The sequence below is a fragment of the Branchiostoma floridae genome, chromosome 7, assembly GCF_000003815.2.
Source record: "Branchiostoma floridae strain S238N-H82 chromosome 7, Bfl_VNyyK, whole genome shotgun sequence".
NCBI classification, from domain to species: Eukaryota; Metazoa; Chordata; class Leptocardii; order Amphioxiformes; family Branchiostomatidae; genus Branchiostoma; species Branchiostoma floridae.
Genome location: NC_049985.1, coordinates 811,936 through 825,335, shown reverse-complemented (window position 1 = coordinate 825,335; position 13,400 = coordinate 811,936). Strand labels below are relative to the sequence as shown.

General features: G+C 44.0%; 1 protein-coding gene across 1 annotated transcript in view; it reads right to left on the bottom strand.

Annotated features, from left to right (window-relative positions):
• Nucleotides 1-13,400, bottom strand: part of LOC118419229 (AF4/FMR2 family member 4-like) — a gene marked incomplete in the record, with an annotated part of 177,201 nt that overhangs the window by 128,332 nt on the left and 35,469 nt on the right. The window contains 3 exon segments of the mRNA XM_035825579.1: nucleotides 5,990-6,835; nucleotides 7,316-7,354; nucleotides 8,115-8,226. Of these exon segments, the coding sequence (XP_035681472.1) occupies nucleotides 5,990-6,835; nucleotides 7,316-7,354; nucleotides 8,115-8,226 (997 nt within the window).

Below are 13,400 nucleotides of genomic sequence, written 5' to 3'. Positions count from 1 at the left end.
GAACACAAACATTCACTGCAGTTATACGAGTAAACAGCAAGGGGGAGCATTGCAAAATACAATGGTTTCTGTAACATCAATATTCTATCACACCCAATATAAAAACATTAAGAGATTAGTTAGATAATAGTTTGTTACTAGTGCAATAACCAAGGAGATAAATAGGTCGTACGTTCAAACCTTGACTGGGCCATATCAAGATTTCTCTACTTAGCGTTCTAGTTCATAATCTGCAAACTTCCTGGTGGGAATATCACACAGTTTAGTTCTAAGTTATAAGAAAGAGTATGGAAGTTGAACACAGACCACTACTATTGGACTAGCCCCTTGTTGCAGTGGCCTGTGTGGCCCAAGGGCTGTAGAAATGGAGATAGGCACTGCCCCTATACACGTAAAGCTGTGTATTTATTTATTTATCTATTAACTTACTTATTTATTGGTTTGGCTGTTCAGAACACACAGCCAGGGCTGCCCAACTAGCCTATGGCTATTACAAAGGGCTAACCCTGCTGACAAAGCTGTGTATAGGATTTTAACTGAGATTACAGACCAGTCCTACTTGACTGTGTTGACTGTTTCTTTTGTTTCTTGTGCTCTTCAACACTAACCATGCATCAATAAGATTACACAAGTACTCCAAGCAGTTTTGAGCCAAACAGACACAATCACCTGAAATGACCCCAGCACTGTGTTAGAGTTATTTTGTTGAGATTGAGAAACATGAGAATCACATGAAGACAAGTCTGTGCACCAAGGGAGAGCCTGAGGTCCCACTCATTAGTTATGGGATCAGCAGAACAGCCTAAAGGTCGCCTTAATACGCTCCCAATTCCGCAGCGAAATTAGCTCAACTACAGCAATCTCCGAACCCTGTCTCCTCTCCGCATCACAGTGTACATCACTGCCACACACGGTAACATCAACTCCCTCGTTAAACATCACTGCCACACACGGTAACATCACCTCCCTCGTTAAACATCACTGCCACACACGGTAACATCAACTCCCTCGTTAAACATCACTGCCACACACGGTAACATCAACTCCCTCGTTAAACATCACTGCCACACACGGTAACATCAACTCCCTCGTTAAACATCACTGCCACACACGGTAACATCACCTCCCTCGTTAAACATCACTGCCACACACGGTAACATCAACTCCCTCGTTAAACATCACTGCCACACACGGTAACATCAACTCCCTCGTTAAACATCACTGCCACACACGGTAACATCAACTCCCTCGTTAAACATCACTGCCACACACGGTAACATCAACTCCCTCGTTAAACATCACTGCCACACACGGTAACATCACCTCCCTCGTTAAACATCACTGCCACACACGGTAACATCACCTCCCTCGTTAAACATCACTGCCACACACGGTAACATCAACTCCCTCGTTAAACATCACTGCCACACACGGTAACATCACCTCCCTTGTTAAACCCTGTTCCAACACCAGACGTTTCCCGGCGCTTGTTAGACAAATTATCGACTCTACATTCTTCACGACATATTTACCCACTCTGGGTTGCCATCACTGCCCTAATAGGAACCCTGCACTTGGCTTTGGTGACAGATATTCAAATCACAAACATCCATTTACACACAGCTAGCGCAATGATGGGGAGTTTTTAACTTGCTCTTTGGATGTTGTTGTCATTACTTTTATTTTGGAAAAAACAGGTGTCAATCAAATTTCCAGACAAGTTCAGGCTATACACTTTAGATTGCTCAAATATGTCATAGGTAAAGATGATGAAAGGAGGCCAGATAATCTTTTTTTTTATTACACATGGAAAGCCCACACCTACAGTACTCTCTGCCCGAAGAGCAATAACACTTACTCAAAATTGACCACAGCATGTCTACAACACTAACAGGACACATCAAAACCACAGGTTCTGCTGCAGTACCTTAGAAAGCCAATAGGAGACCTATTGTCGAACATGTCGACTTCATTTTTCAAATGCTCCATATGGCCACTTTCCAAATCTAAAAATCTATAAGTATAGGTGTTCTGAAGTACCAAATTAGAACATTTCTACACGATTGAAACTGCCACTAAAGGGACATATCTGTGTGCTATTTTTGGCAGACAGTTTCTATATATATATATATGCACTTGTAGCACCGCTCTCTAAAGCAGAGTTCTATTCTGGGAACATCATTACCAACTGTATTAACTCTCCTGCCAAGTACGAACTGCGCTCTCTCTGATGTAACACGAAACATCTGCGGCAAGACGAGACAAGGCCAATGCCTCCCACTGACACCTTTGAACCTACAACAAAGCCTTTCATCTCCAGCTGACTGTAGAGCAGGCATCTACAGCTATTTTGGGAGCGTTATATAATGATGAACATGAAAAGAAGAAAGACTATTAGTATCATTCAATTACATGAGGCTGACATATACTATAGTACAGCTCTCTTGTCTGCTTTTCTGCCACACTACAAAAAATTATGATGCATTTTATTGAAATTAGTTTAATCATGAACCTTAGAGTTCATTTAAGCTACTAGATATTGTAGAAGGTACTAATATAAAAACAGTCTGAGGGTAAAGTCTGGATCTTGATACATACAGTCTCAAGAACCTTTAATTTCTCTTTATCATCATTCTGTTAGGTTTTAGTTTAGGCTTATTTTAGTTAAAGGCTACGGCAAGTTTAGTTTTAAGATTTATTTTCCTCCCAGCCCTCTGTTGTCATCTTGCTCTTAACTTTGAAAATTGCCCTAACCAAGGAAATAACTTGGCGGGGCCTAAGCTGTTGAGATGTCCATATTTCCTATCTACATGATTGTGTATCAGTATCCGATTGTTTTCTGCTTGTTTGATATTCCCGTCCAGCCTTGGTGCAGTCCGCTTCACGGAATGCCTTATAAATAATTCAGGCCGCAGATGAGTCTGATATCATGGAATATTAATGAACAGCTAGTCCCTACCCTAGCCAAGGCTGGGAAGTCATGTTGGGGAATTAATGCACTAGTGCACCTAACCTAAAGATTTAGAATAAATCAAAAACATTTTTTGTGCACAATATAAGATCAAGTAGAATGTCAGTAAAACATAATTACAAACACTCTCTGCAGAACGTGACTTGTCATTCCATAAAACGTAGCTAACTTTGACAAAGTACAACAAAGTGTGCTAGTGCTTTTTCTTATACTTAAATTCAAGCATTTTCTGTATAATACTAAAAGTGTACAATAGTACACAGTACAATAGTGTAAATAGCCTCAACAAATATCTGGTTAACAATATCAATTAAAAATTAAGTGCACAGCTCCAAATTTAGGTGCACAAATTAGAGGTGCACCCAGCCTTTCCAGCCCTGCCTAACACAACAGTTCAACTAATTAAGCCATCAGATAAGCAGTACAAGACATTAATTCTCTATACGACGAATATCAAAGCCACAAGGAATTTCCGGACACAATCATTTGTAATATTCTATCGCCTCAGGAGATCAACGTTGTGTTATGTAAATTTCATTGGAAGGAAGCGTTTTTAGAAATCATCAAACCAGAGTAGAAATAGATCTGATATCTTCCATGTCACTGGTTGTGAACTTAATACACCAGGGTCCAGTTTTGTATAAAGGTTTTTTTTAAATTTGACTTTATTTCATAACATTTAGTCCTGAAAATGCAGGAAATGGTGTTTCTGAGATTCATAAATATAAATTTTCAGGGGAGGATACCCCCAGACCCCCTTGCCGACAGTGCTCAAGCCTACATTTTCATTTACATCTCAAGTGACATGTGGCTACGCCATGCTATGATGCCACCATGGTCTAAGAAAATAATACTAGTGAGAACCTTGAATAGTGTCTTGACCAAAATATATGTGTCTTTGTGTACTGGTGCACTCAGTCAAAATTAAAAATCAGGTGCGCAGCTCCAATGGTACAAAGAGTACATTTACACCCAGTATTTAAATCCCTGACACACAGGACTGTCGAGTTGAATCAGTTCGGTCACGATTCGACTCAGTGAGTGGAAAATTCCATCCCTTTGCTTTGGCACTCATTCAGTTTCCACTCCAGAAGTGACATTAACGCCCCCTGGCAGTCCATGCCAAAACTGCATTGCTCTGCCTTCCGTTGTCAGAACTCATCAAAATCAAATGACCTTGGCAACCTTCAACTACAATCAATTACAGCAGCTATGAATATGCTAATTGCTCCCCATCCAAGCAGCTATAAGTATAACTGTAGGGGGAAAGCTGTCTTAGACAGCTTTGTGCTGCTTCTATTTATAAAACCTTTGGATGTATTTCAAGTCTACTTGGCAGCCAGACAAAAACTACATATCCCTGGCTTTTGCAAAGTCTAGAAAGATCTGGTTGGAGCTAGTGAAATCAAGAAACACCCTAGAACAGGCAAATGCAAACAGCAGGCCAGAAGGGACTAGATCACAAAACTGAATTTGGAGAATTTGTTTATTTCGATCTCCAATTAGAATTTACAATGATTAGGATGACAGTCCAAATTAACATAAAATTAACTTATAGCAAGAAAATGCAAATACCACTCATTTCTAGAAATGCTTCCTAACATTCATTCAACAGAAAAATATATTTTAAAACCTACTCCTACTCGTAGCAGCCAGCCCTACAGTTGCTACCACCTTAACCCCAGCCAGCGAGACATTGTGAAGACAGAGTCTAGCATCAACTGCTGGTCTTACTAGTCATACCTGCACAAGAAGGCCACTCAGTGGATATGTGAACAGGTGGTTGTTATAGACAGGATTCTCTGGAAACATTATCTAAGAGTTTTCTCTTACACGACCAGTTTATCTCACCTGCTGACGTTTCGATGTCTGTCAGACATCTTCCTCAGAGCTTCTAACTGGAGTTCTTTATCTTGGTTGTGCAAGAGAAAATTAAATGAAAAATGAACTTATTTTCGGGATTATCTAAGAGTCTATCAAAAAGTGGCCAGGTCAGGGTTCTAGCCATTGCCTGTCATTCCATCCTTTGCCAGAATTTTGCTGCTCATGTTGCAAATCCCCGACATATTTCCTACCAGTGACAGACAGAACCGAACATTGCCCCATTGCTGGTGGCCCTTCTGTAGAGGTGGTCACCAGTACAGTCCCCGACATATTTCCTACCAGTGTCAGACAGAACCGAACATTGCCCCATTGCTGGTGGCCCTTCTGTAGAGGTGGTCACCAGTACAATCCCGGACATATTTCCTACCAGTGACAGACAGAACCGAACATTGCCCCATTGCTGGTGGCCCTGATTCCATCCCCTCTATGCAGCTGCAGCACGCAGAGAGAACTGTACATACATTACTGCGGACAGGTGATAGCTAATGTCAACCTGGGTAACAAACTAAAATGGACGCCAACAAGGAAATGTGTTTGACTTCCGCCATGTTGACACAGCCTGGCCATTAAACCGTTCTAAGCCTGAACATACGGACAGCAGAAGTACCTGCTTACGCATATGTACACAATTTGGTATATTATTACAAAGGGGACTTTGTGCTTGGTGCTCAGAATATTGGTTGTTAGAAATTATTCCAAAATAAAAAAAAATCAACTTAATTCAGTAACATGCTTGTACTGGGAGGTTCATTTAAAAATTGATGAGTTAGCCTGTGTACCATCCAGATAGTAGTTCGCTGCAAAGTTTACTAAACACTATATACAGTTGCTTCTCTGCTGTTCCATCTGGGAACCTTCACACGTTAACGTCTTGAATCGTCCAAATTTTGGACAATAGCGCTGATTGGTCCCTACACGTGAGCAAATTAAGGAATGGGTTCAAGTGCTCAAGTGTTGGAAAGCCTGTTTGAACAAGCGCTCAAGAACCCATTTCTTATTTTGCTCATTAACTGACTTTGCCCACCAAAAGGTTCAAATGTAGTTCCCCAGACGGGTAGCAGAAGTGAACACAGAAATGAACTCCTACCCAGATGGTACCCAGGCCACTCGTGAGTATGAGTAAGACGTTCTTACCTCTGAAGTGTCCGGCATGGTGAGCGTCAGTTTCCTCTTCACGTCTTCCCTGGAGAGCTCCTTCTCCACTCCCTCCTTCTTACCACCATGGCCCGGGGTGGCCAGCAGACCGTTGGGCCTCTCCTCGGGCCTGTCGCTCGTTTTCCCGCCGCTGTGGCTCGGGCGGTGGCTCCCGGGCGCGGTCGAGAGCGGCGCTGGCATCTGGAAGGCGTCGTCCTTCGTGGACGAGGCCTCCATCTTGATGGAGGAGCTTGCAGAGGAGGAGGAGTCCGGCTGGACCGGAGGAGACTTCTCCGGTCTGGAATGCGCGGATTTGGAATTGGGCTCTCCGGGGGCCTTGCTACTGTGTGATTGACCTGACGTGACCTGACCTGACGTGACCTGACCGTCCTTTCTGGGAGGGTGCGGGCTCACGGAGCGCCGCTTGCCGCCTCCGCTGGACTTGCGTCTCTCGTGGCCCGCCTCGGACGGTCTCGGTCGCGACTCCTTAATGTCCCGCGGCTCCTCCTGTCGTTTCTTTTCTTCAGGCTTGTCGGCGCCCTTCGCTCCGTGAGAAGAAGACTTGTGATTGGCTGATGACCTCCCGTGAGGTCGCTTCTCCGCGGGAGACTTGGAGCCGCGGCTGCGCTCTGCGCTCGAGCTCCGCCCGGACGGTTTGGGCCGGTGGGCTCCCGCGGGCTTCTGTGGCGGGAGCTGCCCATTGGCCGGGAACTTGGAGGCCCAGACGCTGTCGGCAGTCTTGTTGAGAATGGGCGTCTGTGGCCCCTTGGGGATCCCCAGTAGGTACTGGTTGTGGCTGCTGAGCATGGAGTGGCGGATCAGGTTAAACTGGCCCAGCGTCTCCTGAGTCTTACGGTACACATGGTCGTCGGGAGGGGGGTCAATCTGGAACAAACAAGGGTAAATTATTCTGGGTCTTACGGTACACGTGGTCGTCAGGGGGGGGGTCAATCTGGAACAAACAAGGGGAAATTATTCTGGGTCTTACGGTACACATGGTCGTCGGGAGGGGGGTCAATCTGGAACAAACAAGGGGAAAATTATTCTGGGTCTTACGGTACACGTGGTCGTCGGGAGGGGGGTCAATCTGGAACAAACAAGGGGAAAATTATTCTGGGTCTTACGGTACACGTGGTCGTCAGGAGGGGGGTCAATCTGGAACAAACGTGGGGAAATTATTCTGGGTCTTACGGTACACAATCATGGTCGTCGGGAGGGGGGTCAATCTGGAACAAACGTGGGGAAATTATTCTGGGTCTTACGGTACACAATCATGGTCGTCGGGAGGGGGGTCAATCTGGAACAAACAAGGGGAAAATTATTCTGGGTCTTACGGTACACGTGGTCGTCAGGAGGGGGGTCAATCTGGAACAAACGTGGGGAAAATTATTCTGGGTCTTACGGTACACATGGTCGTCAGGAGGGGGGTCAATCTGGAACAAACAAGGGGAAAATATTCTGGGTCTTACGGTACACATGGTCGTCATGAGGGGGGTCAATCTGGAACAAACAAGGGGAAAATTATTCTGGGTCTTACGGTACACATGGTCGTCGGGAGGGGGGTCAATCTGGAACAAACAAGGGGAAAATTATTCTGGGTCTTACGGTACACATGGTCGTCGGGAGGGGGGTCAATCTGAAACAAACGTGGGGAAAATTATTCTGGGTCTTACGGTACACATGGTCGTCGGGAGGGGGGTCAATCTGGAACAAACAACGGAAATATTAGCCAATAGCAAAATTCAACTAGCCGACTACTTCTCAAATACAGGAGAGTTTCAAGGTACAAGAAAAGACAAAGGGGAAATGAATGAAAAAGAGATAGAGATAGGGAGAGGCAGAGGCTGAGAAAGAGGAAAAAGAAAGACAGAATGAGAGATAGGAGATAGGATGAGAAAGGTAGGGAAAGGCAGAGGGTGAGAGAGAGAACAAGAGACAGGAAGAGAGGACGAGAAAGAAAAGAGCAAGACAGACCAGGGGGGTAAAAGAGAGCAAAGATAAGGAGAGAGAGAGAAAGAGAGAGAGAGAGAGAGAGCGTGAGAGAGAGCGTGAGAGAGAGAGAGAGAGAGAGAGAGAGAGAGAGAGAGAGAGAGAGAGAGGGGAGAGGGGAGGATTCTGTACTCACCTTGACTGGTGCGTCGAAGAGAGGCTTGGACACGGCGGGGGTTTCCGTGGAAACCTTCATGCCGGCGCGCTGGAGCTGTGCCTGACGACGGAGCTCCACGCGGTCCACACTGCTGCAAGGGGAGGGAAGCAATCATTGATTATTGATATCAATAATAACATATTAGCTTCTGTCAAAAAGGATTTTTTCCTTCAAAGTATTATCACACCCACACATATCACTAATGGAGATCCCAATAAAACAAACAAACAAACAAACAAACATATCCTTGGTTTTCAGGCATTTTGGTATAAAATATAAAGTAAGAAGAAACAATGAAAACATAGCCTAGGGCTTGGAGGAAAGCTTGGACAAAATGACAAGGGTCTCCTATGCTGAAAAGGCCTGGCAAGAAAACTGACTTTAAGACTGATACCGTGGATCTAGGAGTGAATTTCTGTAGCCCGACAAGAATAACAAATCCCTGCCATGTTGAACTTGACCTGCAGTAACCTCCCTCTACTATTCTCCTAAAACCCTTCACATCTGGGCGAATGACCTGAACTGCTTCTGTAAGAATGTCCATCCTGTTTCACCTTTGCCCAGAAGGTAATATCTTTGGGGGCATGTGTCAAGTGTTCTTGAATAGCACTGCTCAAGAAGTTAGGAATGTCATGAAAGATTTTTGACTCCTCCCATTCTTTGTTTGCTGTTGATCATATTATGAATCCTTCCAAGTACTCCCATACTACTGTAAATGCAGAAATGTTCGCGTTGGATTAATGTTCGCGAATTTAAAACCACCGCTTATATTTTTCCACACCAGTAAGAGACTACAGTGCATGGTGCTACCGCGAAATTAAAACCACCGCGAAAAGTCCATTTTCCCGCTACCGCAAAATTAAATCCCCGCGAACTTAAATGCATTTACAGTATATATATAGCCTTTTTAAGGTCTTTGTCCTTGTCCCACATTTGAGGTTGCAACAGGCAAGATAAAATTGGATTTACATTGTAGGAATGTCATAAGTCTTTAAGGTTTACAATGTTTCCAACACAATCAAATTTGTTGGTTTAAGAAGATACTTCTTCTTCTTCTTTCGTGTCATCACTACACTATCCTGATGACGGGCCTACTACAACTGCTAAGAAGATACTGAACTTGAATGAAAACTCTGATGAACAATACTGTCCCAAATCTCAGGTTTGCTGCTTTAAGCCCTTTGGCCGAACGATTTAGCGTCTGTACTCCACTGTTGACCTACATGTAAATACACTGCAAACTCTTCAGAACTGAAGACCTCAAACACAATAGGTCAAAACCAGGGCTCCAAAAACACACTTCTTCAATTCAGAATCTGAAATTCTGTAACTACATTCCAAATTTAAGTTAGAAGCGGGTTTTAATTATTCATTCTGACAATCAAATGTTCAGAATATGTTGTATACAATTTACATGCAAGTGCATAATTGCTTTTACTGAGGTCCTTAACACTGTAGACAGATACATAGGTAGTATAGTACAGGTCCAATCTTGGTTGCACATGCACCCAGTATTTCTAGCAATGTGGTGAGGTTGCAGGGGAAAAAAAAGGCAACTTGAGATTTAGTAAGCTAAAACAGAACAGGCAAAGTGTCATGAGTAGTTATATAAGTACTTATACCAGGGGTAACAGAACCAACAGGTATTTCCAGCCCAACAAATCATGCAGACTAGTCCAAACATGGTTCCCCTGTCCTGAGAACCTCCCCACCTGTGTGAGAAGCTTTTATGGTCCATAATGACAGCAGAGTCGAGGCAGTTACAGTGTGATAACGTTTACACACAGGCAGACACGTGTTGACGGGCACCAGTTTTAATGAGACCCAAGGTGATAGTTTTCAAACGCAGAAATTGTGTGAACAGAATTAAACAAGGCAAACACAGTTACAAATATCACTGTGCATCTAGAAATAATTCAAAATATTGATATTGATCATGATATCTTTACTTTCATTATTTGACTTGAGATATATGAAAGATTGCATTCAAATATATTCTAAGGAATGCATTTATCACCTTAAGTTATTGCCTTTTGCCACATTTTTCTGTTAATTACACAAATTAGAGTTTACTCACTCAGTAACGTCTCTACTGTTGATAATTGCACAAAACTAAACAGAATTGTTATGTAAAACTATGTAATATTTTCCACACACACAAATGTTATGATGTACACGGGGGTATCTTTTATCTTTCCGTAATACTGAAAACCTTGAACACATTACTGAGGGTCTGCATGGGGGGTCTTGGTAACGCTTAACGGTGAATTCAGGAGGCCCGGTAACGCTTAACGGTAAATTCAGGAGGCCCGGTAACGCTTAACGGTAAATTCAGAATGAGTTACAAAGCATAACAGTAACATTGACGTGCATTCCTATTCATACAACGCGATAGAGTAGTTATATCAATGGGTGAAAATACATTGTGAGAAGCAAAAGGTGCCCAGAGCCCGGAGAAATGACAGGGACAATGTCCATGACATCTGTAAATTGACGGAGGCAGAGTTTCCGGCCCGCCACAGAGACGGCGGCAGCACTTGGAGCGCCGAAGGCGCGACGCATTCCAGGGGGGTCCGTGGGATGCTCCCCCGAAAAAAACTTTAAATCAAGACCCTTTTACATGCTATTTCCTGCATTTTTGGCAAATTTTGCCGACCGACTAAGCTACGTTGATTTTGACATTTTCATCAAATTACACATGATTATACTCGTAGCTTTGGCCTCCACCCCCATGCAGAGCCCCAACATACTTTTACCATTTCGAGCTCGGAAGGCACGAGACGTTGCAATATCAGTCCGGGAAAATTTTAAAATCTGGACCGTCTGAAACGCCATTTACTGCATTTTGAAGGACATACTTTGCCGTAAGACGAAGCTAAATCAAATGACATTTTATTAGAGAGAATTTTTTTGTGCGAAAACCCACGCCCCCTAACATATTTTACATAAGTTTTGCCATGTCGTCGTGAGCGCCAAGGGCGCAAGCCGTCGCAATGGAGGTCCGGAGAAACCTCATTTTCTGCATTCTAGGAGAACTTTTTGCCCGAAACTAAGCTATGTTTGACACTGAAATCTGTATGAGTGATAAAGTTTTGAGGGCAACGCTTCCGCAACATATTTTACCATGTTCAGAGCCGAAGGCCGGGAGGCTCGGAGAAATTTTGAAATCTGGGCCCTTTGAAACGCCATTTCCTGCATTTTCAGGGGTTATATCTGGCATTTGACTTCGTGTGTATAGTATAACGGGTTACGAAGAATTTCTTGGTAACGCTTAACGGTGAATTCGGGATAACAAATAACGATTAACGTTGAATCAAAACGACCAATAACGCTTCACGAAGAATATACCGATAACGATTAACGTTGAATTAGAGCGGGTCGGTAACGATTAACGGTGAATTAAAATGGCTCGTAACGCTTAACGGAAAAAGGCATGCAGACCCTCATTACTGTGAAGGGAAATAAAAATGCCATAAAGCTGGCATGAAGACAGTAAAACCTGAAGCGTTAGCGGTTAACTTCCCGGCTAGGTTTCCATACAGGAGTAGCCGGAACATGTTTGTGGCAGGCGATAGCAGCGGCTGACGTCAGAGGGACTTTATCGCCCTGCGCGCACATGTTGGTGTAGTTATGTCTGCCTCCTGGGGCTCACATAGCACCACACTCATACATCACAGGGCTCGAAATTCATTTGGGGGATTAGGTGCACTGGTGCACCCAACCTAAAAAAATTGGGTGCACCAAAAACTTTCCGGGTGCACCACATACAATAGTGTAGTACAGTAGAATGTCAGAAATACCTACAGGCAATGCTTCCTTTGGTTCATAACTATGAAAATTTGGTGCACAGCTCCAATTTTGGATGCACCTGGGTGCACAAAATACCTAGTATTTCAAGCCCTGAATCACCAGTTAAGATACATCAAACAGCAGGTACTCAAGCAACTGGACATGACTTTGGAAAGGGTCAAATGTTTCAGATAGAATGCACTACTAAAGAAGCTGGACCAAATTAAAAATTCTGGAGACATAAAAAAGATTCAGGCTAAAACACTCAACATTCACACATCCTCCTGCTTCCGTCACTAGTATCAGTTCCATTGACTTTGCAGTAGATCATCGTGCCATCCTTGGGACATGTGCGTTACTGTAGATCATCGTGCCATCCTTGGGACATGTGCGTTACTGTAGATCATCCGTGCCATCCTTGGGACATGTGCGTTACTGTAGATCATCCGTGCCATCCTTGGGACATGTGCGTTACTGTAGATCATCCGTGCCATCCTTGGGACATGTGCGTTACTGTAGATCATCGTGCCATCCTTGGGACATGTGCGTTACTGATAGATCATCTGTGCCATCCTTGGGACATGTGCGTTACTGATAGATCATCCGTGCCATCCTTGGGACATGTGCGTTACTGTAGATCATCCGTGCCATCCTTGGGACATGTGCGTTACTGTAGATCATCTGTGCCATCCTTGGGACATGTGCGTTACTGTAGATCATCGTGCCATCCTTGGGACATGTGCGTTACTGTAGATCATAGTGCCATCCTTGGGACATGTGCGTTACTGTAGATCATCGTGCCATCCTTGGGACATGTGCGTTACTGTAGATCATCGTGCCATCCTTGGGACATGTGCGTTACTGTAGATCATCGTGCCATCCTTGGGACATGTGCGTTACTGTAGATCATCGTGCCATCCTTGGGACATGTGCGTTACTGTAGATCATCATGCCATCCTTGGGACATGTGCGTTACTGTAGATCATAGTGCCATCCTTGGGACATGTGCGTTACTGTAGATCATCGTGCCATCCTTGGGACATGTGCGTTACTGTAGATCATCGTGCCATCCTTGGGACATGTGCGTTACTGTAGATCATCGTGCCATCCTTGGGACATGTGCGTTACTGTAGATCATCTGTGCCATCCTTGGGACATGTGCGTTACTGTAGATCATCCGTGCCATCCTTGGGACATGTGCGTTACTGTAGATTATCGTGCCATCCTTGGGACATGTGCGTTACTGACATGCATGACATGTTTGATCCATGATCCGAACAGGAAAGTATCTGTGTTATCTGGGCCACCGCCGTGTCCTCTGGTGACCTCACCACTTCTGAGGACAGCCCTACGCACTTATGACATCATTACTATAATCACAAGGACAGCTTTAGAGGCTACAGGTTTAGAGGTCAGGGCTAAAAGTTACAGTTAAATATTTAATGTTGAGAAAAACAATATATGGAGAACATATGT